Source organism: Phragmites australis, chromosome 18 (assembly GCF_958298935.1).
Source record: "Phragmites australis chromosome 18, lpPhrAust1.1, whole genome shotgun sequence".
NCBI lineage: Eukaryota > Viridiplantae > Streptophyta > Magnoliopsida > Poales > Poaceae > Phragmites > Phragmites australis.
In genome coordinates this window covers 26653577-26681049 of record NC_084938.1, presented here as the reverse complement: position 1 = coordinate 26681049, position 27473 = coordinate 26653577, and the positions used below count along the sequence as shown (strand labels likewise).

General features: G+C 42.7%; 3 protein-coding genes across 3 annotated transcripts; 2 read left to right on the top strand and 1 right to left on the bottom strand.

The window, feature by feature from the left end:
- The first annotated feature begins 5037 nt into the window (after positions 1–5037).
- Positions 5038–6973, top strand: LOC133899614 (CBS domain-containing protein CBSX6-like). The gene is made up of 2 exons (XM_062340626.1): positions 5038–5446; positions 5837–6973. The coding sequence occupies exons 1-2, from the start codon at positions 5121–5123 to the stop codon at positions 6630–6632; spliced, it is 1122 nt and encodes a 373-aa protein (XP_062196610.1). The 5' UTR covers positions 5038–5120; the 3' UTR covers positions 6633–6973.
- On the bottom strand, positions 6973–9960 carry LOC133899615 (proteasome subunit beta type-1-like). The gene is made up of 6 exons (XM_062340627.1): positions 9664–9960; positions 8497–8578; positions 7786–7915; positions 7561–7703; positions 7330–7416; positions 6973–7234 (listed from the first exon to the last, which is right to left on the bottom strand). The coding sequence occupies exons 1-6, from the start codon at positions 9804–9806 to the stop codon at positions 7160–7162; spliced, it is 660 nt and encodes a 219-aa protein (XP_062196611.1). The 5' UTR covers positions 9807–9960; the 3' UTR covers positions 6973–7159.
- Positions 9961–17627: 7667 nt separating this feature from the next.
- Positions 17628–21163, top strand: LOC133899635 (probable auxin efflux carrier component 5c). The gene is made up of 5 exons (XM_062340659.1): positions 17628–18367; positions 18494–18579; positions 18708–18865; positions 20849–20925; positions 21024–21163. Exons 1-5 carry the CDS (start codon positions 17628–17630, stop codon positions 21091–21093), a joined length of 1131 nt encoding a protein of 376 aa, XP_062196643.1. The 3' UTR covers positions 21094–21163.
- The last annotated feature ends 6310 nt before the right edge of the window (positions 21164–27473 follow it).

The following is a 27473-nucleotide window of genomic DNA, read 5'->3' as shown; positions in this document are numbered from 1 at the left end:
AGCTAGCTCTCATCTTATTAAATGATCGCTGTCGGTGAATCAGGAACCAGGGGTCTCCGAATCTCGAGACCAGGCCAGCAATCTGCCACGTGGCACCTTCCCGCGGGGTTCATCTCCGCGAGGTACGAGAAGACTAAGTCCCGGGAGGGGGTGCTCGGGGCCATGAACACTGGTCCTCCAGTACCTGAGTTCCCCGATGATCTGCGAAGACCAAGTGCCGGGAAGAGAGTGCTCGAGGTCATGAACAGTGGCCCCCAATTACCCAAGTCCCTCGACGACCAGAAAAACCGAGTACCGGAAAGGGTGTGCTCGGGGCTGCGAATAGCGGCCCCTGAGCACTCGGTTCCCCGAGGATCCGAACAGTCAATTCCGGGAGAGAGTGCTCGGGGCTGTGAATAGTGGCCCCCGAGCACTCGGTTCCTCGAGGACCGAGAGAGGGCGTTTCCGGAAGAGAGTGCTCGGGGATGTGATCAGTGACCCCCGAGCACTCGGTTCCCCGATGGTCCAAGAAGTCCTTCGTCGATGGCCCCCATAGGGGTCCAGCGGTGAGGTGTCAGCCTGTGAAAGGCCTGATATCGCATTTAAGAGGGCGCGTGGCCTGTCACCTCCAACTGCTCCTGCCACACTGGGTGTCAGTCCCTGCCACATTCTCTAGGATAGATAAACATTCTTGTAACCAGCAACATTCCTGAGAGACATTCTCAGGGCACTTATAGCATCCACACAGGAGTAGGGTATTATGTTCAGTACGGCCCGAACCTGTCTAAAAACCTCCAGTGCATTTACTTCTTCCTGCATTAGATCATTCCATCCCACCTGCCGTCGCATTTACGCCCATTTATTTCTCCCGCAAACATATTCATAATCATCCCCCCCGGCCGAATCTCAAAAAAGGGTTCCTCCGGATCCCTACGATAGGAGTTCACCCTCCGACAATCGTGCTAATGATTAATTCGGATTTAATTTGGACGTGTTCTCACATTAGTTTTACAAATGAGAGTTCCTTTGTTCCAGAAGTTCATGGAGAGACTGATAATGGAGATGGTGGTGCTGCTAAGGGTGAGGCTGAGGATGAGGATGTGAATGGTGTGCCACCCATTGTTCATAAGCATGGCAAGGACAAAAGGCCGGCTCATAATTCCCCCAAGGGAAAGAAGAAGAAGACTTGTAGAGAAGACTATATGAAGCGGTTGGAGGATGCATATGAGTTGAAGGCCCAAAGTAATACAAATTTTGCTACTTCTGCAGTGGTTGATCATGTGAGAGATTAGATAGCTCAATTGTTGAAATTAGTAACTCGGGATGGGGTTGAGAAGGGAGTGACGAGCACTATTATACCACACAACTTCTTGTAAAAAGGAGTATCGTGACGTGTTTGTCACTTTGAATACACCAAATGGGAGACTGAATTGGCTAAAGAGCACATGGGAGGACAGAAAGAAGCATTAGGTTGCTGAGGAAGACCTATTATACATCACTTCGAGACTTATCCTGTTATGTACTATGACTTTAGTTGTCTTGTGTCGTCACTTTGAGACTTGTCATGCTATGTACTATGATTTTAGTTATCTTGTATCATCACTTTGAGACTTATCCTATTATGTATTATGACTTAATTTATTCATCTGCGGTCGATGTCACCATGGCTTCCTTTCTAATCATGTATGCAGATGAGCTCTTCTACTGACTCTGAAGAACCAAGTTATGTCATTATAGATAATGGTAGCAATGAAGACGATGATGATTTTATGGTTGCGTACGTTGCTTTGGAATGTATGACATACCATGGGGAATCAAGTAGAATGAAGAAGGCTAGGACACTTCCAATCATGAATGGAATTCAACGGGTTGAGGCGCAACTTCAGATAGAGATAATTGTTATGACATGTTTTAGAATAAGGAGGATAGTTTTTACGGCTTCACAAAACATTGGTAAATAACTATGGCTTGTAATTTAGTAGAGAACTTTGTAGCAAGGAAGCCTTATGAATGTTTTTATGGGCATGTGATGCACCGCAATCGTTTAGACAAGGGAAGAATAAGTTTGGGCATTCATTGAAAACTGTTAGTAAAAAAATTATTAAGGTACTAGATAGTATCAATCGAATGGATATTGACATAATAAAGCCTAAAGATCCTCAGCTTACAACAATGCATTCTAGGCTCTCCGAACCTAGGTTTTCTCCTCATTTCAAGGATTGTATTGGTGCAATTGATGGAACACACATACATGTGACTGTGCCCTTAAATGAACAACCTAAATACTTTGGCCGACATGGATATGCTTTGCAAAATATCATGGTGGTTTGGGAATTTGATCTGAGGTTCACATTTGTTGTCACAGGTTGACTAGGATCTGTTCATGACGCTTGCATATTATTAGATACTTTGGTAACATACAAGTAACAATTTCCATATCCTCTAAAAGGTATATTACTTACCGGCATAAATTATCTTACGAATATTTGTATATCATGCATTAAACTAACACTTTGTTAAATATTTAAATATTATCTCGTCAATTCAGGATATCCTAAAAAAAAAGATTTCTACACCTTACAAGGGACAAAGGTATATGTCTCTAATTGGCAATATGGTCGTCACAATTTGGGGTCTAAGGAAGTCTTCAACTATGCACATTCATCCCATCCCTCCCAAAAATGTGATCAAGTGCTACGGAGTTTTAAAGATAAAGTGGCGCATTCTTTTGAACTTGCCTAGCTATCCAATAGAGAAGCAATCTAAAATCATAATTACAGTAATGGCTCTTCACAATTTCGTTCAAGCCAGTGCCATACATGATGCTTATTTTGAAAACTATGTTAATGACGATGGAGTTCATGGTACCCAAGCTACCATAGATGATGGGAGCAGTGTTGGAAAAATTGTTGAAAACAGCTCGATATTCGCTAATATCAGTCAATTTGGTCCGCACCGCATTCACAAATCAATCGGTTTTCGAATTTGAATTCAAAAATACAAGAAACTACAAAAAATTATAAAAATACTAGAGACAATTTTAAGACCTTATATGAAAAAAAAATTCAAAAATAATGTCGTTCGCATCATATTTCATCCAGAGGAAGTTTGAAAAAAAAAAGAAAAATGCTAAAATGAACCGTATGAACATGATGATTTAGCCCATCACGTTAAGGAGAAGCTTAACATACAAACATTTACATATTTTTATGTAGGACGTATCTTAAGAGGATCTTTAAAATTAGTTTCACTTCATTTAAAGTTTTATTAATTTCTCCATGATTTTTTACAAAGTTCACAAGCATAAAGTGATCATGTTAAGAAACAACACTGTAATTAAGTTTTTCATGTCTACCATCATTTTCCCTACATAAATAATAGTATAATTAAACTAATAAAAGTGGTTTCACTAATTTTAGAGGTGTGATGGGTTAGTTATGAATTAATCTAGTTGCAATACATTTTCACTAATTTTGCATGTTAAAATAACTATTGCATGAGTTCATGTATTTTTAAAAGACATAGGATCATGTAAGAAGACTAAAAAAATCGGTTTCATGATTTTGGATTAGCAAAGAATTAACTATACATTTAACTAGGTTTAGAAAATGCATTTTCTCACAGAAAATATTCAACTTTTAAATTAGTATAAATAATGTTGTCATGTAGATCATGTTAGAAAGGAATCTACAAAATTTGTTTCACTTGATTTAAAGTTCAGATGAATTAGTTATTGATTTTACAAGATTAAATTAATTTTTAGTTTTTTTTTGTTGAACTTCACTAAAATTTGAGAAATGCACTCGGCAACCCTAGTGGGAGTGCTTCAGGAGATGAAATTGATATGGATGCTTTACGTGATTCTATTGCCGTTGCTTTGGTAGCATAACTATTGTTTGTACCCATGGCTAGTATTTTGTTCGATGATGCAAGTGTTCCTGCTACTTTAGAGGGACACAATACAATGGATTACAATATTCTCATTGTTTCCATTTATTACATTATTCTTATGGAACATCTTAAACCGTCAAAAATCAATTCAAATATTATCTTCTACACATATTCATCAAAAAAGTCATCATCAGCTTCAAGGTTACACTAGCACAGACAATCTCCCAATAGAGAATCAGCGAGCCAAACATCCAACTTCTCCAGGTAACATCCTTTTTAGGGCAACTAACTTCTCAGAAAAGCTATATAGAATTAAGCTGTCCCAAACAGGACATCTGCTCCGCATGTCCCTAACTCACCAGCTACGCGCGTGCGGCACGCGAAAGCGGGGTCGTGCGCTTGGCTGCATTGGCTGTTGCCGGTGCGACAGTGCGACAATCTCGCCGCACTTGCATGGACGGGCGGCTGCTTGGGATGGGCTAGAAGATGGGGTGCCGACACTATGTCGGGCTGACCCGCAAGTGAACAAACTAACCCAACGGACGGCCCTGATCCATTGATTAGGCCAATGTGAGGGTATTGTCGGTTTTATCCAATATGATTCAAACGCGGCCTTGTTTTCCTCAAATTTTTTAAAATACATTTTTAAAATAAAAAATTGCAAATACATGCATCGTTTTTGAAAAATGCAAATTTAGACATGTCTCCTTTCTAATAGACGACATATTTAAAAATAAAAAATATTACATTCTCATACTCATAAAATTTAAAACACTATCAAAATAGTCATAAAAAATTTAAAGAAATCTGTGGTGTAGAGGCTATGCTTGAAATTTGTCCTTTTTCTCATTTGACAAGCAATTTTTTAGGCTAATTTTTTTAGAGTGCTATATGATAATATCTACACCACATAATTTTTCATAACTATTTATATAGTGTTTTAAATATTAAGAGTATAGGAACACAATTTTTTTTATTTCTAATCCTTTCACCCGTTAGAATAGTCTAAATTTACAATTTTCCAAAATGAACGAATATATTTGTAAATTTTTTATTTAAAAAAATAAATAAATCGTTTTCCTCCGGCCCACACCCAAGCGCCTGCCAGTCTCCACCACGTGTCGACAAGTGGTGTGCCCGTCAGGTTTGATTTGGTCAAAAGCGAAGCTGAAAGAACGGCATCGCGAGGCCCCACCCAATCAGAGGTCAGCGTCTGTCTCACCGCTGCGTGTGGGCCCGTCGTCAAACGAATGGCCCACATCGTCTTCCTCCGCACGGCCGCCGCCGACCTCACCGCCGGCAAGCCGCCGCTCCGGGGCGTCCCGGCCTCGGCCCCGCTCTCAGCGGCAGCTGCGGCCATCCCGGCGTCACAGGAGGCCGCCGTGGCTGTTTGGCGCGACGGCGCGTCGCCCCTGGCCCCCGCCGCGGCCACCGTGGTCGGCCTGCTCAGCTCGCTCGACGTCGTCGCCTTCCTGGCCTCGCACGTGGGCGGCGCGGCCGCGGCGATGAGGACGCCTGCCGGCGACGTGGTGGCGCACGAGCCGGAGCTCGTGCGAGAAGTGGAGCCCCACGCGAGGTGATGCGCGCCACATCTTGAAAATTTTTCTTCTTGTTCTTCGTTCCTGACCCATTTCATATCTTGCCTAGCTAGATGGTAATGTGCATAATAATCTTGCTGCCCATGATCTGTTGTTCTCTTCTTTGTACGTGCCACATTTCATCGCGTTTGTGAGTTCATCCTGCAAAAAGGAGGAAGCTTTTGTCGACTTGTCACAGTAAAAAGAAACGTTCTAGCTAGCATCAAAAGCATAGTGCATTCAGATTTCAGATACCCCTGTGCTGCATAGCGTGCTTCATGCAAGATGTTAACTGATTGTCACATCGTAGAGTCAGGGGAATGCCAGATAGTATCTTTGTGAGATTACTGTTCAAAATGTGATCCAGATTTCAATTGCGTACGTGCAAGGTTGATAGAAATAGTGGAGCTGATGAAGCAGGGAGCAAGGCGCGTCCTGGTGCTCAAGAACATCACGGAAGCGTGCACGGTGGACAAGAAGCCGTTCGCGCCATTCTACAAGGCTGTGATGAAGATCACCGGCACGCCGCGTGCGGTGGCGCCCCCCTCGCAGACCGTCAGCATGTCGCCGACGACGACGTTCGGCTGCGACAGGTACTGCTGCCTGACACGGGAAGACATCGTCCGCTTCCTCATCAACTGCCTCGGCGCGCTCGCGCCGACCCCGCTGCAGTCCATCTCCTCCCTCGGCGTCATCAACCGAGGCTACGCCCACGTCGAGGCGTCCCTGCCGGCCATCGAGGCCGCCAGGGGGGTTCCCACGGGGCTCCGCGCCGTCGCTGTCGTGCAGACTAACCGCGACGGGTCGCACGCGATTCTCGCCGACGTGTCCGCGCACAGGCTGTGGCGGCGCGACTACGTGGCCGCCGCGGACGCGATGGCGAGCCTGTCAGCGCTCAACTTCGCCGCGGGCGTCGACGGGTACGGGGCGGCAGCGACGGCTGACGCGGACGGTGCGCGGCGAAGTGGGGAGGTCGAGGCGGCAGACGTCGCCGCGCGCTCGCCGTGGTTCAGCAGCAGGAGGGACGTCGGGTTCTCGGCGAGCCTCGCTAGCCAGATGATGATGGCGAGCCACGGGGGGGAGCGCGGCGCTGACGTGCAGGCCCACGAGCTCGCTCGCCGCCGTCATGGCGCAGATGCTGTCGTACAGGGCCACGCACATCTGGGTCACCGAAGGCGACGATGACGTCTTGGTTGGCGTGGTTGGATACATGGAGATCTTCAAGGCAGTCACCATGGGTGTTGCTCCTCCAGCTTGATTGGAGGCAATTCGACGGGTTTTTCTTCTACTGTTTTCTGGTTGATTTACTAATTGGAATATAGTTAACCTTGTAGTCTTTTCAACGGTTTTCCTGTTAGTGACGTGAGTGAGTGATCATGTGTTTGGGTCAAGAAGATCGTTGCTCAAATGAAAGCTTGGCCTTCTCCATCTTTTTAACAGAGAAAGTTCATTTCTGTTATCCTCATGCCCCCTTGTGTCCCAAAGTTTATCTAAATTCAGGCATTATGAGTATTTCAGTACGCAATTCCAGAGCATGTGTTCTAAGTATATCGGATACAATGATGAATGACAATGTCCTGTATAATCACTTCTTGTAAGAATAAATAGTACGGAAATTCAAATACATCTGACAGTGAAAACAAATATCATTGTGCTTCTGGTGGTGGCATATGGTAGCAATGGTAGTGCTGCCGCTTCACAGGTATACCGCACTAATCCTTCCTTAGCTCAATGTACTCCCGGTGGGTGCCGGAGCTGTTGATGACTACTATTTCCAATCTATCTCCCTGCAAATTTCATGGAACAATAATGTTGGGTTCAGAAATTTGATCAGTCATCAGTAGTAATCTTTGGGCGTCTATGGTGGAAGAAAGCATCATACAGTGTATATGTCTCGTTCTGTGGCTGATGCAAAAACGTCCTTCACTAGATCAACCGCATCTGATTCAGACAATGGTGTCACTGCATCCTGCTTGATCAACACAGCGTGAGATTTCTGTTTCGGAAAAAACTCGGAAAAACAAACCATATATTGCAACCCATGCAAAATTCTTTGCTTCAATACGTGTTATAGGCGGACTAAACATCTGGAATATAATTTTGTAAAACTCACCCGAGCTGGCAGTAGTAGAGGACTAGGTGATTTCAACTGGTTATCTAGAACAGGCATCATCAACACTGCCCCTGTTCCTTGAGCACTATAACCTGTTCTCTCGTAAGACCCAACAGCATCGTATGTGAAGACACAGCCTTTACCTGTGAAAAGGGGAAGAGAAGCTTAGAGGCTTGATCACACTGAAGGATCAATGTAAATGAGTATGATAAAATAATAATCTACCCTGGCTGTCCAGTCCACCCAACACATTGAAAGCATAGTATGGGAAGAATCTCTTATAGTAGAGCGTGTTTGACAGCAGTTGCGCCATAGCAGGGCAGCTCATCTTCTTGTTATGGTTGTGCTCGTAGAGCTAAAAAGTCAGAAATGTGGAAGCGTCAGAAACCTGTACTGATATGGTTCAGGGTGACAAAATCTTTACGCCTACTGTCTGCTGTCATACTAAACATATATGTGCTTATGTATGATAGAGCCACTCTAGCTAGCTACATCACCAATGTAGTCACCCCTGCTGTCTGCTGTCATACTAAACAGATATGTGCTTATGTATGATAGAGGCACTCTAGCTAGATACATCACCAATGTAGTCATTGTCAAAAGTTCAAAACTGAATAATGAAGAACCTTTAAGAACTACATTCTCTCCTTTTTGAGAAAAGGTAACTTGTAGAACAGAAAACCAATTTCTTAGAACATTCAGAATACACACAACCTCACAGTTTTACAATTTTTCTTTGACGAAACAAATATTTTTCAGGAAACCTCACAGTTTTACATTTAAATATAAAGGCAAAACACTAGACCACAGTCACCAGAGAATGCATCGCCGTATTGCAAAAGAAGGTCCCTGACAGAGTGGTTAGCCGTGAAAACACAAAAACCTTAACAGAGGTACCACAAATGGATTCAGAGCTCGATAAATCATTAGACTTACCAATTCCTTGGCAGCCAGATTCTTCTGCAAAGCTTTGATATCACCTTGGAAGCCAGATGAAGCCAGAACACATTTGTCCGCCCTAATTGTTGGAAAGCAGGAAGAACAGCGATAGCCCATTCGTTCAATAACATATCAAGATAGTTTTTTCTTTCAGCAAAAAAGAAAAAAGAAAGAAAGAAAAAATGTGAAGCTCACCAAGTAGTAAGTCTAAAACACAAATATATTTTACGATGGTTACTGTTTAAATCTATAGACTATGATAGAATATTTGAAACCTAATTATTTTTCCAACGACACATCCCATTTATCCCATAGCATGTTCTACATTATGCAAGCTTTCAAATACACAAAATGGATTATGAGTAGCACCAGCACAAATCTTTCTACATGTTCACAAAATTTTACTCGCTCCAGTAAATAATAAATTTCATCCTAGAATGCACACACTCAAAGTAATGCAACGTTGACAAACAAAGCATGAATATTTGGATCGTCCATGTAAAATACCATGGGTAAATTTTTATCGAAAATACTTTCATACAGTATATTAGTATACTTGTACTAAGTTTTACAAGTATCTAAGTTTAACCAGTATCCTGACATAAAAAATAATGGTCAAAGTTATATTTCAAAGAACACGTGCATATTCAATGGTTCTTAAATTAGCGACTAGAGGGGTAGTACGAAAGAACAGACTGATTTTTTGCAAATTCTCACCCCAACTGAATTACTCTGCACCAGGGATTAAAATTTGGTCAAAATTTCTCGAATTTCGGAATTGAACAAAATATCTAATTACGATTTTTTTTACTGACATGCGGCACCCACACAGCGGAGGACCAAAAAATGACCGAAATTTCAAAGTAATTTTGCGAATTTCGGTCTTTTCACCGGTGAATGAAAAAATTGTAAAACGAAATTGAAATCCCTGCTCTGCACAACCAGTGTCCATCAGTAATGAATTAATGATGCCGGTCGCACAAACTCAGAAACTATAAATTCACCTTTCATGCAACGACTACAGAAAGTAACCAAAACGACCTGTCTACCGCACAGACAAAGCGCAACCAGTCACTCGGATCAGGGCCACCGAAATCGACCCCCAATCTCCGATAAAAAATCACACACCACACACGCGACGGCGAGAAAGGGTCGGGAACGTACAGTTGGGCGATCTTGGAGTGGTCGCGGGACAGGACGCTGTATCCGATGGAGAGGCGGGTGTCGGCGGCGACCACGCAGTAGCCGGCGCCGGCGACGGCCACGCACGTGCCGCCGTTGTTCTCGTACGGGTCGAACCTCGCCATCGCCTCTGCTCCGAGAACCTCTCTCCTCCTCCTCCTCCTCCGCGCTTGCGACGCCGCTGTTTGCTTTGCTCTCGGTCTGGTATCGACGCCAGCTCGCGAAGCGCGGTGGGGGAGAAGGCTCCCGCTTTGCTTATAGAGATCCGGCACGCCGGGGGAGCTGAGTTCTTCCCCGCATCTTCTTGTGCTGCAAGAAGAGAGGAGCCCGGCTTGGTTGCTACTCCGCATCGTGCCCGATTGGGCCTATATGGGCCTCATGGGCCGTTCGGAGCAGGCCATTTAAGCCCATGGTAAATTGTGAAAGTTCGATAACTTTTTTATTTTTATATTTTAATAAAACAATTGCAGTTTAAAAAATTTGTAAATTTAGACTTCTCATAGAGCTATATTATAGCATACTCTACACCACATTATTTTTTCAAAAAAAATTATGACTATTTCTATAGTGTTTTGAATATTGAGAGTATTGAAACATAATTTTATTTTATTTTATTTTCAAACATATCCAACTGGCAACAAGTGGCCTGTCACGCTTCCAACGGACAACAAAAGTCTAGATTTTAAATTTTTCAAAACAGATGCATATGGTTGTAATTTTTTGATTTAAAAATATAAAAATAAGAAAATTTCAAAGTTCGATGTGGAAGTAGAACACGGCTAGGTCAGTTGTGCTATGTGAGAGGTTTCCAGTGGGCCATCAGAGGATATCCAGCCCATCAACAGACGCCGTTGCTAAATTCAAAATAAACATTCCTTAAAAAGCACAAAATAAATTTTAAAAAATTTAAAATGCTCTTGTTTGTTTCTAGATTTCTACTGTTGTTTGTGCGCTAATTTTTTTTTATCGTGGCCCTTGAGCCAAGCTCTTTAAGAACGGGAGGTATAGGAATGGTTTTACAATTCAACTTCCCTTCTAATTAAAAATTGATACGGCTACTATTTCTTTCAATTATAAATATTTGACGTTTTGTATAAGAGATAATCAAATTTATGAAATTTTAATTACCAGTAACTTTTAAGATATTTAATTTGGAAACATAAAAATTATATGAATAGATTTTTCTTGAAAAATATTTTTTAATCTCATAACTTTATAAGATTTTACAAATATATTCTAATAAAAAATAATAGTCAAAGATACACGTTAATGCTCGTATCATATCCAAAACTTTAAGTACCTTTGACTGAAGGGAGTACTTATTTTGTCACTGGCTTTAGCTTCAAAGTGAACTGAGACCTGCCTCTTGACTCCTGTTCTCTCTTCACCTCCAATAGCTTCATTGTCGCTCATTGTACTAGAGAAAGCCTACCGATGCAAGGACGATGAACAACAAAGATCCATCCCATTAATTTCAGACATGGATCGAGGTGATGCTGTCCCAGATCGGCGTCTGCATTCCATCAACAAAAGCACGACAGCGCCCACCGCGCACAGAATTTATCTGGAAAAAAGAGAAGGCAAATCATCAGTGCGAGTCCTTGTCGGTCACCTCGAGTGGCCAAAGGGCTGGAACAGCTCAGCCGCCGCTATTATTCACTTTAACCTAACTTATAATATGCTGTAATTCGTTAGCAAAAGGGTTACTCCCTCCTTTTCTTTTTATAGAGTGTATTAGGATTTTAAAAAAATCAAGCTTCATAATCAAGTTTGGACTATAATTAGTCAAGTTATCTACATGATCAGTATGCAAAACTACACAATTAAATTTGTATTTCATGGATCTTTTAACACGATATTGATTTTTTATCAATCGATAAATTAATAATCAAAGTATGTTTTCTAAGATTTTTTTCAAATCCTAATATGTCCCGGTAAAAAGAACCAGAGGGATTACTGAATTTATTTACTCTACTCTAACCAAGCCATGATGTGAAGTGCTCTTATGTCATCTCGGAAGATACTTTAAAAATTTATCCTCTATAATATTATTACTGTATCTTCTAATATTATTATAATACTCTCTATTTTTTCATCTCTAACAGCTACTATATTTTTTATATTTTTATTACTTTCTATTTCTCTTCGGATCCATAGTCATTCTCTGTAAATAGTGATGTGGATAAGAGAGAGGATCTCTAAGTTTGGAGTACGTCTCTCTCGCATCAATGTAGCACTTAATACGGTAGAAGCCTTGCCGGCCTCCCAATCCGCAAATGTTGGTCGGAAATGCTCCCCTTCACACGTCCGATGCATCGGACGGACAGTCCGCTCAGCCCACAGTATCATTGGATCGGTCCAAAAATATTTTCGCATCTCTAATATTTCAGACGTTCAAATTTAATGTTTCAGATATTATGAAAATTTGTTGCCGTAGTTATTTCCATATGTTGCATCATGGGAATCTTTTGCGTATAGATTCGGACCCGAAAAAATTATCCATTCGAGTTAATTCCTATATTTTCGCATCTTTAATATTTCAGACGTTTAAATTGAATGTTTCAGACGTTAAAAATTTTTGTTGCAGAAGTCATATGTTGCATATCGGAATATAGGAATTAACTCAAATGGATAATTTTTTTTCCGGATTATATGCTTTTTTGGTGCATTTTTTTTATGTTACGAACGTTGATTTCAAATATTACAGACGTTAATCTTCGATGTTACGATGGATAGTTACAACATCCGATATATTGTACGTCCGGACGCTAGCTTTGCCGAATGTTAGCGGCACAGCTTTGCCGGCCTTATACGTAGTTACCAAATTTACGTTTGCGCTCTGACTGAGAGTAGCATAATGCATTCAGGTGGTAAGAGGAGTCACCACTACTAGCTCTTTTTTTGTTTTTTGCGAATGAGCCACCACTACTTAGCTAGTGCGTATCTGATGCTTTTCTCTGTAACTAGGCGGATTGATGTGTCTATATCGCGCTTATTTTTTTTTTTGCACCGAGTATAATAAAAGAATACTAAAAAATTAGATTAATCAATTTTAAACATCTCAATATTTATTTATAAATTTATCAATATTTAACATATTTATTTAATTATAAGAAAAATAGTGGTACTTTCATATATACACATAATTTTAATATGTAGACGATAATAATACGAACCTAACTAAATTTGCTTCATTTTTTTTGAGTTTTAGATATTTTTCTATGTATTTTAGATTATTCAGCCAATTTAACAATATACTATTATTACTTTTGCTATTTTTCTAGAATTTTTGCAAAAAAATTATATGTACGTACTCATATATATATGTATGTATGTATATATGTATGTATATATGCACAGATGTGTAGGTATACATATATATACCTATCTATATATATGCACGTATATATATGAGAGACACATATAAACAGTAGCTACAGACTTTAACCTAGAATTATTTCAAATCTTGGCCCTTTAATATATACAATAGATTTCCTCCTCATAATCCAGTATAGGCTACTTAGAACCGTCCTTTTATTTCTTGCTATCTCTTTCTCATGTCGGCCCACTTGTTATATACTTTTGTTTTGCTCTTTGACAGCTAGATTATTATTCATGTCAAACTCATCCACGAGAATTTTAACGTTTTTGAAAACTTTTGCGCTTGTCAATGCATACATAGGCAGCTCTTCTCTAATCTTGCTGCCTCGTAGAGAGCCCATGCAACATGCATGAATTGCTCACCATGCTTGCAAAGTCAACAAAAAAAAAAAACAAACAAACAAACCAATGCCTGAGACAATCAACTTGATATGTACGATAGCAAGTTACTTTTCAAAATAAAGACGTACAAGAAGAGCAAAACAATGCCGAAATAAAGCCTGTCTTGTGACCGGAGCTGCTATATACAACCGACCTTGACTCAATCGTTAGTTTGATCCTAGATAGATGAACTTTCACTAGACAGATGATTTATCAGGATCATTTATTTACGTTAAGGTTTATATTAGAATAGTAAGTGAAAAAAATTATAATGTATTTGAGAGAATCAATTGATAGCTGAGATAGTCAGAATGTGCAAGGACATGCGATGTTGCATTTTCCATGAATTGGTAGCAGCTGGGTACGTACGTAGTGCATTGTGGCGACTTTCCGACGACTAAAGCATAAGATGCAGGTACTTCATGTGTACAAATATGGAATTGTGACGCGGTTGACGGGGGGTAAAGGATACGCTGAAAACGATGCTTACAGGTTACGTAATGCAGTGGAATCTGAAGGGACAAATGCATATTCGATGGTTGGCCACTGACAGTAACAATGGGATCGGAGCTGGAAGAAGCCTTCCTTTCGCATCGCAGCCACACATATTCATAATGGTTTAGGTAATTAAGTAGTATATATGCAATTTTAGGTGACTGAAAGATAGAGAGTTTTCAGCCTTCCACGTGACAAAAGTTTAGCAGAACCGTTCTCGGAAAGTGGACAAAGTTGGTCCGTCTATGTACCAAAGAAATAACCTGAAATTCTCTAATTTTCGTCACCTCTCCAAACAAACTCCGCATTCTCTCCTTTCATCAATTTCTTTTTACCTCGCTTCACGATTAGAGTTGTGCACATCAAAAGTGGAAGCTCCTCCATAAGCTCCATGGTAATCCCTAGACAATATATGCTAAGAAAAAAGAAATCCTAGAAAATCTCACAACAAAGCAAAACATTCGATCTTTGATTTTGGATGGCATGCTAAGAAAAAAGAGGATGGAAGGTATGCTAAGAAAAAAGAGGAATCCTAGAAAATCTAAAAAAAAAGCAAAACATCCCACCCTTTTTTGGAAGTCTAAAAAGATATAGGGCTGATATTCCTAATCCATATACTATCTCTTAGTTGTAGATTGTTTTAAACTCAGAAACATGCGCAAGACAACAAGGACATGATATCAAATATTGAATAGATCAAAAAGAGTCCGTGAGCTGATCACGAATTCTTTTGTCTCAGGTGCGCATACGACGAGCTGACATCCATGCACGTATGCCCGTTCTTATAAGGCAAAAAAATACTTGAGTCCTTTTTGTAGAAATCGTGTACCAAATCTCATTGGTGGGAGCTAAATATGAATCCCATTGATTCCAGTTTCCAATCACAAAATACTAATAGCAAATCATGCTATATATTACTCACCTAACATACCATCCTAATATAACTCGCATGGAGGCGATGGTAAATATATAGTAGCAAAGCCTGTCATAGCCCATAGCCGGTTGAAATAAAGGAAGAAGTAAGGTAGCAGATAACATGAGAGATAGTTACATAGGAGTAGATGAAGCAATTTTCTATTTAGTTGTTGGTTCAAGATTTTCTATTTAGTGTGTATACGTATGTACACGAATTCGTTCTGTCATGTGCGTATACGACGAGCTGACATCCATGCATGTATGTCCGGTTCTTATAAGGCAAACAAGTACTTGATCAGTCCTTTCGTACAAGTCGTATAGCTAATCTTAGTGTGGTGGGAGCTAAATATATACGAACCCAATTGATTCCTGTTTCCACTCACAGGATGCTAATAGCAAAACACGTTACACATTACTCACCTAACATGCTATGCTAATATAACTATTCTACGAAGCTAGATCGGATGGTGCTCTCAAGATCAAAAGGAATTACGCAATTCTATCTATCACCGGGAATGTTCTTGGACACGTTGGTAATTTAGCAAACTGCGTTGCTATACTTTACTAGCACATTTTGAAGCCCCTTCTCAAACGAATTTTCCTCTTCCTCTTCACCCTCTTCTCCATCTTCTATCTCCAGCGAGCCTCAGAGAGGTTAGGATTCAGGGGAGGGCCTTCTCGGATGAAATCTGACAGGTTAAGGTTAGGAACTTGGGGTTTGAGGTCCCTGAGCTTAGAAAGAGTTACCAGGGAGGGAGGCCGACCCAATGTTGGAGGTGGTGCCGCGTGCGTGTTGTCAGTTGGAGGATGGCTAGTAAGGAGGGTTAGTGGCACGGGCATCAAAACGAGAAGGGTTAGTGGGGAGTCGTCAGAGACACGACGGGAGGGTGGGGTGGGGGTGATCTTGCTGGTGGTGGGAGAGATTGAGAGGAGGAAGAAGTTGGGGAAAGAAGGAGATCGGAGGAGGAAGAAAATGGGCAGGCGTCGGATTAAAATGAATGAGAGGATCCGCGGGCCAAAGATTCGGGTGTTTTGGGGGCAAAAACACCTAGGTGAGAGGTAGGCTGGGCATTTAGCAAAATATTCAGAGACGTGTCGGTGATTATGAACTCTAACCTCATCAATACCAACTGCTAGGGAGATCGCACACCTTTGACAAAGATAACCGCGCCGGAGCACAAATCTCAATGCAATTAAAAAGTGACTGATATTTTTGTTCCTACAATGCAAGGTCCAACATGACATGCATGCAGAAAGTTAACCTGGGTCCTGTAAGATTATTTCCCCTGATCTTTATGACTTAACCACAAGCACTGCCCTTCCCATTATCCCACAGACGTCTCAGCAGGGATCTTCATAATTAAAGCAAACAAATGCTCCCAGGAATAAGAATTCAGTTCCACATATGTGCTGCGTCCACTGTGCCTGTGCTATCCAATTCACCATCTCGATCGAACGTGTATATACGGACAACATATGCACATCTTTTCTCTCTCTCTCTCGCTCTCTTCTGCTCGATACGGCAGCGCATCACCTTTTCATCACACCAGACACCAGTGACGTGCATGCATGCCATCGATCCTCTGTTTTGATGAGGATATATATATAATGTGTATGTCTAGTTGTACCGTAATTTAATATTGTGTCACCTCTAGTTACGATTTCAAAAACAGTATAGTTGTGATCTACAAAATATGTCAGTTACTATAAATATATATAGTTGTAACTCCGTACTTTCTCTAGCCGTAATTATATACTTTTTGTCATGTGATAGTAACTTGTTCATCTCTGCGCATATCTCAATTATGATCCTAAAAACAGTATAATTATGATCTAAAAGATAGGTTAGCTACTACAAATATATATGGTTGTAACTTGATATTTTCTCTGGTCGTAACTCGGTACCTTCTCCGATCGTAATTATGTACTTTTTATCATGTGAACGTAGCTTGTTCACCTCTGCGCACACCCTCATTTGCGATCTCAAAAGTAATATAGTTACGATTCACAAGATAGGTTAGTTACTAGCAAATCATTATTATATTGTAATTGTATAACAATCCAAAAACTTCATCAAAATATAGCCTTTTGTGTCCCGTTCGCTTCGGCCACTGCAGACCACAGGAGTAAAGCTTCCATAGCGGAGGAGGCGTCGTCTGCGCAGCCGAGCCCCACGGCCTCCCACCTGGTCAGCTACATCATCAAGCTAGGTGCTCTCTCGTATCCTCCGTCACGCCATGCCTCTTTTTCCTTGTATGCCTGTGTAGTCCTATATGCCTCTCTGACATCGGTTGATTTGAGAAGCTATGGTAGGATGGTGCAGGTGGAGCGATGATCACAAACAAGGGTGAGCTGGAGACCATCAACGAGGGGAGCATGTGGTCGGGGTGCGCGCAGCTACGGCATGCTATATCTGATGCCTATTGCATCGACCCAGAGAAAGTTCTAGATATGAATTGGAGCAGGAGACATGACGATCTAACTCGGTCGACTACAGTGGCACAGTACAAGTCTGTTTTACGCCTAGGAGCAAAATAGACTTGTCACTTGTCCTCACGCGAATCCAATTCCCAGCTCGTCTCATCGATCCAGGTCCAGTAGTGTCCCTCTGATTCCTCTCACTAGCTCTCTCTTTATATACGAGCTCAACAAAGGACATCCCTACTTCATACACGTCTCACACAACTCCATTGTTCCTAGCTCAGACACAGAACACAGCAAAAAAAAAAAGAAAGAGAGAGAGAGAGAGTTAGTCAGACAGGAGAGAGAGAGCCATGATTGAGTGGGGTGATATCTACAAAGTGGTGGCGGCAATGGCGCCGCTCTACTTCGCACTGGGTCTGGGGTACGGCTCGGTGCGGTGGTGGAGGTTCTTCACGCCGGAGCAGTGCGCCGCCATCAACACGCTGGTGGTCCACTTCTCCATGCCCTTCTTCACCTTCGACTTCGCCGCCCGCACCGACCCTTACTCCATGAACTACCGCGTCATCGCCGCCGATGCCGTCTCCAAGGTCCTCACCATCCTCGCCGTGGCCGCCTGGTCGCGCTGCTGCGGCGCCAAGGCCGGCGCGCACTCCTGGTCCATCACCGGGTTCTCCCTCGCCGCGTTCAACAACACGCTCGTCGTTGGCGTGCCGCTGCTCGACGCCATGTATGGTAAGTGGGCGCAGGACCTCATCGTGCAGATCGCCGTCGTGCAGTCCCTGGTGTGGTTCCCGCTGCTGCTGCTTGCCTTGGAGCTGCAGAAAGCATGGCTCGGCATCCCGTCCACGGCCGACGTTGAGAGCACCACCAGTGCAGCCAGTGAACTGGCTGGAAGCCGTGTCGAGCTGGTGTTGCCGTTGCCATCTCCGTCAGAAAAGGACGGCGCCGACGTCGAGGTGAACGCGGAACTAGATGCACCTGCCAGGATCCGGATCTGGCCGATGGTGAGGACCGTGGGGCTGAAGCTCACGTGGAACCCCAACGTGTACGCCAGCGTCCTCGGCGTCGTGTGGGCCTGCGCCGCCTACAGGTGCGTACGTACAACGCGTAAAAGTTCTGCCGCACGTACGTCTCGTACGTGCCTATCGGCCGCGCGGTGCACGCGTGCGTTCCTTAGAGATGACGTTTCCTGGCGTGCATGCATGCATGCATGCAGGTGGAACCTCGCCATGCCGGGCATCGTGAGGGGCTCGTTGCAGGTCATGTCCAAGACGGGCACGGGGATGTCCATGTTCAGCATGGGTAAGGGGCCTCTCAGACTCGGTTACCACTTGCTCGTGTGTTGTTTGCTACAGACGATCGAGACGCCGTGAGATCGATCGACTACTGAGTACTGACCGGTTCGTGTGTGCATGCATGCGTACGTGCAGGCCTGTTCATGGCGCAGCAGGAGAGGATGATCGCGTGCGGCGCGGCGCTGGCGGCGCTGGGGATGGTGCTGCGGTTCGTCGCTGGCCCCCTCGCCGCGCTGGTCGGGGCCGTCGCGCTCGGCCTCCGCGGTGACGTGCTGCGCCTAGCCATCATACAGGTCTGTAAGCGGTGTGCCGCCTGATTCCCTCTTGCCAGTCACTTGTCTCCTGTCACGACGAGACATGCATGCATGCACGAGTAGTAGAGTCTCCTGCTCTTTTGTTTCGATGAAACAATTGCAAACTGAAGCACGTACCCACGTACTCCACGCATCAGGCACGAACGACGTTGGAAAGGCGAAGTTGGCGCGAACAGGACTGCACATACGCAAGCATTCTAGTACTCCCTCCGTTTTTGAATAATTCATATTTTTAACTAAAAAATTTGTTTGCAAATACTTAACAATTTACGCTTTCCAATACTTGCTTTTTTGTATTTTCTCAAAATATCCCTACCATGTTGTCCACTTATTATTTGGTTACACCTGGGTTAAGTATTACTGAGAGGTATTTTAGTCGAGTTTTAGTTAACCAATAATTACCTAGATATATATGGTTAGTTAAAATTGTTAAGTATTTGAAAACGGAGTAAGTACGTGCCATAGCTTGGCGGCGCACGCATGCGTACGTCTAAAAGTATATGTACCCAATTCATTGTGCCACGTCATTTGGTTATATACCTGCGTGCCTAGCTAGTTTATGCTGGGACCGAACTAGTAAACTTTTGCAACGTACAACGTGCATACAGAATGGAATCTACACGGCCCTGTTGTTTGATCCCACTGTTTCGGAACCAGTTAAAAGTAGTATTCTATCAATACCGGTTATACAGTAAACGTGATTGAAGATATATCAATATCGGAAAAATAAGTGAGTCGCTAAGAATCAGAACTGAAAATGACTATCAGTGCCAGTTCGTGGCTAAAACCGCACTAATACTTCAGTGTCGGTTCCAGCCACGAACCAGCACTGATAATCCTTTTCAGTTTCGGTTCGAGCCACCAACCGGTACTAAAAATTGCTCCAGACCTGAAAATTTGATACACTCTTGTTTTGGCTTGTTTCGCTTACATCCGGCTCGAACATCCACTCGTTCTCTCTCTTATCTCTTTGTTCATCCAGCCTCACTCGACCACAGCCACTCGTCCATCTAGCCTCTCTCTTCTTATCCTGCCTCTGCAACCATGGAGTTCCGCTTCTGCGCTGGCGATCGCAAGTCGCGCTGCTCCTCCTCATTCGCAAGAGGGTAGGGAGCGTCGTACGGAGCCAGAGCACCTCGGCGGGGAGCACCAGAGGGCGGCCGCGAAGAGTCATGCTATACCACCGTGCATGGGCTGAAGGGCTTCTGAGGCCAGTCAGGGCTGCAGTTTGCGCGCCTACGACAACTTCGAGGTGCTCCTCGCCTGGGCGTCGGGGGCTGGTCGTGTCTGAGCCGACGGGTGTTTCTGGCCAAGCGCTAGTGGCTTCTTCGGGCCGGATGCCAGCACGATGACATGAGCGGGACGTCGGACTGAGTGGCTACTGCCGTGAGGGCAAGTCGATAGGTTTTGAGTTGATTTGTTCTTTGTTAGTATATGGATGAGATAGTCGTTTTGATTATGTTCTTGTGTTTGAGATGAGTATATGGATTAGATGAGTTGATTTGTGCCTATGGTCGATTTGAGCATACGCGTGGTAGGGTCACCGGATCCGCGTCGGCGCGGTGGTGGTCCCGTACGAGTGCGACGTCGACGTCACGCAGTGGGCCTGTAGGAGTGCAGCGGCAACGACGACGGGAACGACAGCAGGAGTGGCATCTGAGCCAGCTCCCGCCGCAGCTAATTTTTTTTATTATCTGAAAATAACAATAGTGCCAGATAGACAACCGACACTGATAGTAATCAACTATTAGTGTCGAGTGAAAAGTAATGGTTGAAAAACCTAGTGTCCTTGGCTTCTTGAAAATTTAGAAGTTCTTCCATATATGCATGGTGGATTTCAGAGGATTGCATGCGCTAGGAAATTTCGAGTTCAGCTTAAATTTGAAACAAGTCCGTAGATTTTTTATCCAAATGGACCTTAACAGCACTCTTTGTTGCTCACTTCTACGCATATTATTGCAGGCCGCACTGCCTCAAGCGATCGCGTCCTTCGTCTTCGCGAAGGAGTATGGACTTCATGCCGATGTACTCAGCACAGCGTAAGCTTCCTCATTATCACAACTCGGATCCTTGTGTGCTATATGTGTGCACAAAGTATGAACGAGGACTAAACTGGCGAACGCAATCTTGCATGCAGGGTTATATTCGGAACACTGGTTTCTCTGCCGGTGCTAATTGCGTATTATGCAGTCCTCGGCATCGCGTGATGAAGAACTAATTGTAAATGTGCAAGGAACTAATGCGCCTTTTGGCTCATTTTGGGGACGCACAAGAAAGGTATTTATTTTAGAAATCCTTTGTGTCAGCAAGAAGCCACCATATAGGGACGTCTGGGACGTGGGGAAAAAAAATCCAAATAAATGTACCAAAAAGATCAACGGTGGTCTCAATTATTTACCATTTAATTTTAGTATCGCAATAGTCTTATGGACGGCTCATCTCATGTATGTCACGCCTCACTCTCTGTCGATTATCTTGCAAATTAAAATGAATAAGTGCACATATCACCTTATGTTCTGCCACGAGATAGCATTGCCACCTCCCATGTTTCACGTTTGTTCCAATAAGATAAGCCGATCGGGCATCCCAGAAGAGGAACCAATCCAATGGCGTCGTAGGCGAACTATCCCTCCGTGGTGCGGTGCGTACGGACGCCGTCTGCCTCCCCTGCCGAACACCAGCCGTTTCCCATGGCATTCTGCGGAGAAATCATGGGAACGAACTAGTTCCTTCACGCGCGCGTATCATCTAGGATGGCTGAGAGTGTTAGTTTTTTCTATAAAGAACTAGCTCGTTCTCTCTCCTTTATAAGTTACTTACCACATCATCTTTTTAATTAGATAAATATCTAATTAATATTAAAAAACTAGCATTAGATTAGAGTTCCTAAAGACGTTTCTGTGCGGCGTGTGTGGTGCTCATCAGCTGGTAGGAGGCGTCGTGCCTCCTGGAATATGCAGCAGGAAACTGCAAGATCACAATGCGGTGTGCACATATACTATCGGAGTAGTTAGAGTGATTTGAGATTCGGATTAATGAATAAATTGTAAAAAAACTATTTTATCAGAAAAATGCATAACTAATTGGAACATTTACACACTATATAAAAAGCTTGAAAGTACAACTGATTAAACCGTAATACTATCGTATCTTACCGGAATATGACTGCACCATAAAAAAGCCAAAAAGTACGACTAATAAAATCATAATACTATCGTATCTTATCGAAATATGGTTACACCAGTAGGTACATTTACACATCTGTCTTTTTAGGACTTCTTTAGTTTGCTATAAGATTGATACGCCAAAATATACAAGGGTGCAGATAGGAAATGTGTGCACACCATGCTCTCTGGCCTACACGTACGCGAACTGCGACTTGCTCTGCTGTCTATTGGTATAAACTGGCGCACACGAGCTGTCTATTGGTAAAACTGGCGCACACGACACGTTTGGATTATTTAGACTAAATTGAATGTAAACAGAGATACAAGAAATAGATTTAATAGTTAGTTTTCTTTTTTAATATATGTATGTGTGCGTGTCTATATATATATATATATATATATATATATATATATATGAAAACGAGTGTACACCCGGGAGTATATACTCACTATTATGATATACTGCATAAATAAACTGGATATACTCTTTTGTCACTATAAGTATACTTATATACTCATTCTAAGATACTTTAATGTGAATTACATTAAAAAAAAAAGAAAAAAAAGTCTATCAATTTTATTAGATTTTGATAATACATTTGTATTTGTATATAAAATGTAATACACTAAAAATATATATGCAAACCACATATTTAACTATACATACTACGTGGATGATCTTATATACTCATATGCTCCATATACATAACATTTATCACACGAGATACTCTTTATGTAATGAGATACGTATATAGGAGTACATACTCCCCGGAGTACCAAATATGCTTCCCCCCCTCCTCTCTCTCTCTTATACAACACCAAGTCACTATTTTCACACATTTCACAACACTAATTAAGATTAAGCATGAAGTAACAATAAGGTACACAATCTTAAGCATACTAGTAACAAGGTTATCGTTTAGCATAATAAAAGTTGTTGAGATGACTATCCTAGGGTTACCAAGGTTATATCCAAGTCAAAAGCAATCAAGCTGGCTATTCTAATCAGGACATAACTAGCTCAACATTTCAAATTATGCCGATAAATAATATTCTATGCAATTATCTAGTGGAAAAACGGTTGCTACGAGTTGTGGCGATAAAATCTGGGTTCAAAATGATCAACAAGGGAAACAGATTGAAACTTGCCTTCGTTGAGGCCCTCGAGGGGGTCCTGCTCGATGTCTTGCATTCCTGGCTCCTCCTCAAACTCTCTGATCTCTAAAACGTGAGCACACATATAAAAAAAATAAAAATAAATTTGAAATAATTATGAAATTGATAGAAATAGATAGGATTTGAATTCAGATTAAAATATTGGTGGAAGAATTGTCAAATCGATGTTGAAACGAAGGAGGTATGGGCTTTGAGGAAATTGGCCAGAAAATTAAAATCGGGAAAAGAAGAGGGGGAGAATATTCCCTAGAATATTCTCTAGAAAAAGGATTTTTGAAAAGAACAGATGCAACTGTTCATTTGGGCTTTACATTGTAGGGGGCTTTAGCTGGGCTCTATGACTATTGGGCCAGCCAGTGGGCCGAGGCGGCCTAGCTTTGGCCTGAGGGGGTGACGGCGGTTGTAACAGCGTCGGCAGTCAGGCCCACTGGTCGGGTTAACACACAGAGAGAGGGTGGGAGATAACGGGGAAACGACATCGATGGTCGAATGGCACAGTCAGCGCCATCGCTCAGTCTCCAGCCCATGGAAGTGAGCTCGTTGGAAAGGGCTTTCTGGCCACTATTCACGACAAGAAAAGCACAAGGAGAGAGAGGGGGACACGGGGAGTCGATTTTGTGGGGATTCCAGGCGATGAAGGGGACGGGAAAAGCTGGTGGTGAGCCACCATGGCTTGTGGCCTACTGAGCTCGTGAGGAGCTCAATAGGGGACGAGGGAAGAGGAAAGAGGTGAGGGAGAGGGCGGCAGAGGTTGAGGTGTTGCTTCGGGTTGCTTGGTGTCAGTGGATTCAGTTCGGTCAGGGAGGTCAAGGGAGAGGAGGCTCGACTCGATGGCGAGGAATGGAGGGAGAGGCGGGGGAGCTACCTGCTTTGGATTGACGGTGAGCTACGAGGAAAAGGGGCAAATCGGGTGGGGCTTTTATAGGCGAAGGAAGAGGGAGAGGTTGCCATGGCAGCGGCCGGCAAACATGGTGGACGCCCCGATCGTGGCATGAGGCTTTTGGCGAGTGGCGGGACTAGTGTCAACGAGCACCAGTGACCACACACACATGCAGGTACACACACACACACACACACACACACAGAGAGAGAGAGAGAGAGAGAGAGAGAGAGAGGTGGGAGGGTCGACAAAATAAGGGCCGGTGGTTACTCGCTATGCACCTGTACGTGATTCGGTCCATGTGAGCACTATGTGCTCGTTGTCGGCTCCTATGCACGAGAACTGTGTAGAGTAGAGAAGGGAGACAGGACAGCGAAAGTGGCACGGCAACTGGTCATGGTGGTAGTAGCTGTCGGGGGCTCGAGCAAGCAGAGAGCAGGAGGGGGGTCCAACGTGGCACACGCGGTGAGAGGAGGAAGAAGGGGCGCGGGCCGGCTAGCATGAGCGGGCTGAGGGAGGGAAAAGGATAAGGGGAGAGAGAGTGGACAGGAGGTGGGCTGGGCCAGAGGGGAAAGGAAAGAAGAGAGAGGGGAGAGAGTGGCGGCTTGAGCCCATGAGGAGGAGAAAAAAAGAGAAAGGTTCTGAAAATGATTTGAAATAGGTTTATTTTGAAGGATTTTTGGATTTTGAAATTTTCAGAAATTTGGGGTGTTACAATACCCTTGGTGACTATTCGTGATTTCCTAATACGTTTGAGTCAGGGTATTCCGATGTCCCAGCATCATGAATTGAGTGCACTATTGAGCCAGGTTGTGGATGTTTCCCATCCATTGGGTGTATACTACCCATTTGGTGTCTGTCAATTTGAGGTTGACTTGTACTTATTGTTTCAGAGGGTTTCTTCCTCTGTTTTGTTTGGCGCTTATGAGAGGTTGTATCCTCTTTTGTGGCCATACTCCCCTCCCCTCTTATTTGAATAGGGAGTTGAGTGGTTTTGTTTGGTATCTTCACTCTTTTGGACATTTTTTGCAAAATTATAGGGTTTTGTGACACCTTTATAGTCAGAAAATGTGTCTGGTAGTTTATTTGCAATGTGTTGCAAATTGATTATTTTCTGAATACTAAGTTCGGATTCTTGAGTACGTGGATTTGAGGCGGAAATGCCTTGAACATTCCAATTGATTTCCTGGTATTATTTCTGGTACTTGAAATCTCCCCTTAATGTTGGGAAATGGTCCTCATTGAATATACAGACAGCATACCAGACCGTAAATAGGTCCCCTGTGAGGGTATTGAGGTATTTAATGATTGATGGAGATTGATACCCCACGTATATCCCTAATTTCATATGCGGGCCCATGGATGTATGTTGCGGTGCTGAGATTGGTACGTATGTAGTGCAACCGAATTTACGCAAATGGAAAATATTGGGTAGATTTTCACGTACTAAATGTAGAGGGGAAGTACTATGATATGCAGTAGGTCACAATTGAATTAAGTCAGCAGCGTGTAAAGTTGTATGACCCCAGCACGAGGTTAGTAAATTGCAATTATGTAAGAAAGGTTGTGCAATAAGCTTAATTCTCTTAATAAGAGACTCTGTCAAACCATTTTGAGTATAGACATATGTGATATAATGCTGAACTTGAATTTATAGGGTTATACAATAGTCATTGAAGGCACTAAAGATGGCAACGGGTAGAGATCATCCGCGTGCCTGTGGGTAAAAAACCCTACGGGTGCGGGTGTGGGTTTCAATGCTTGCCCACGGGTATGGGTGTGGGTTTGATCTTAAACCCGATGGGCAAAAGGTCGTGGGCAAGAAAAAGGCATACCCGTGCCTGTGAACCCGTAAATCCGCTCCAATCATGTTAGAGATGGGCCCAAATCACCATTAGGTATATAAACTAGGAGCTTAGGTATATAAATTCATCCTAATTACCCCCAAACTCGTGCTTTGGGCGGGCATACGGACGCGCCCGCAGGTACAAGATGCCCGCAGGTAGCGGGCGCGGGTAGCATTTCTTACCCGTGACGGGTAATGGGTACGGGTGTGGGCGCGAGTATAAGCTCGCGGGTACGGGTCTGGATAGCTTCTACCCGCGGGCATTTTACCTGTTGCCATCTTTAGAAGGCACGTGAGGTCAATTATGCAACATTGTCCACTCGGATTGATTGAATTCGATGTTCAGAATAATATGCTCGTAATTTAATAATTTGACCAATTATTTTTGCAAACGCATGGTTTCATGTGAATAACAGAAAAAATATGAGACCATCGTGTAGATGCATCTATGAGAACCATGAAATACTTGAATGGTCCAGACAATGATTGAATGGGACCACATATATTGTCTTGAATGTGTTCAAGAAATTTGAGTGGTTCAGTTTGAATTTTAAGGTAAGAGAGCATTAAAATTATCTCTTCTTTAGCACATGCAGTGCACATAAAATCCAAATACTATGAGAACTTAGCTTGACTTAAATCATGACCAATAGAATTACTGATAATTTTTCGCACCATCCTTGTGCCAAGTGACCAAGGCGATCATGCCAAGTTTGGAATGCATTAATATTATGAAAAATTAGCTTGTACGCAACATGTGCTATGTGCTTGATTTATGTGTAGTTCAATCCTGATGATAAATTGGGAATTTTTTTCATGTACTTGTTTTATATATCCGTTGTTTTTCGTTAAGAGGAGATATTCCTCTTTGTTTTCATCATGGATTTCAATATGGAAATCATTCTGACGAATATCTCTATAACTTAGTAATATATGAGTTGAATCAAGAGACAATAGAGCATCATTGATTATTACTTGAGTACATATAAGGAGAGTAATTATGGTATAACCGGAGCTAACAATCACTGCATTGCATCTAGTGATTGTCAAAACATTTCATTGACTCTTACTAAGAGTTTGGAAATATTTTGTTTCCCTAAGTATAGAGTTTATGGTGCAACTATTCATAAGGCACATTTTCTCCTCCATCAGATTGACTCCCGTAGAAATATATATAGAAATAAAGAATTTAATATAGAATTCTTATCAGATATATAGAATACATACAAATTTTATTAAATATCGAATGTGCTTATACATAATTGTGATATATAATATAGTAAAGTGATGATAGAATATTATATTACAATACTTAATGGGACGTAGATAACATGATATATAAGGAATTAGGAGACTAGTTAAGGTCTCCAAACATGTCGTGCGAAGCAAATTCAATAATCACGTTTTTCGTGCTCATGGGATATTTTGGCTGTAGAAGAGTCTAGTTGTTACTTGATCTTGTGAAACTTGTTGTGAATAATTAGTCTTCTTGGTGGTGTCATTTTGAAGATTGAAGTG

Coding starts and splice junctions, on each gene's coding strand:
- LOC133899615 (XM_062340627.1), bottom strand. CDS start 9,806: ATGGCGAGGTTCGACCCGTACGAGAACAACGGCGGCACGTGCGTGGCC. Junction 8,579..9,663: donor CACTCCAAGATCGCCCAACT/GTACGTTCCCGA, acceptor TCCAACAATTAG/GGCGGACAAATGTGTTCTGG. Junction 7,235..7,329: donor CAGAACGAGACATATACACT/GTATGATGCTTT, acceptor TGAAATTTGCAG/GGAGATAGATTGGAAATAGT.
- LOC133899614 (XM_062340626.1), top strand. CDS start 5,121: ATGGCCCACATCGTCTTCCTCCGCACGGCCGCCGCCGACCTCACCGCC. Junction 5,447..5,836: donor GAAGTGGAGCCCCACGCGAG/GTGATGCGCGCC, acceptor CGTACGTGCAAG/GTTGATAGAAATAGTGGAGC.
- LOC133899635 (XM_062340659.1), top strand. CDS start 17,628: ATGATTGAGTGGGGTGATATCTACAAAGTGGTGGCGGCAATGGCGCCG. Junction 18,580..18,707: donor GATGTCCATGTTCAGCATGG/GTAAGGGGCCTC, acceptor GCGTACGTGCAG/GCCTGTTCATGGCGCAGCAG. Junction 18,866..20,848: donor TGCGCCTAGCCATCATACAG/GTCTGTAAGCGG, acceptor ATATTATTGCAG/GCCGCACTGCCTCAAGCGAT.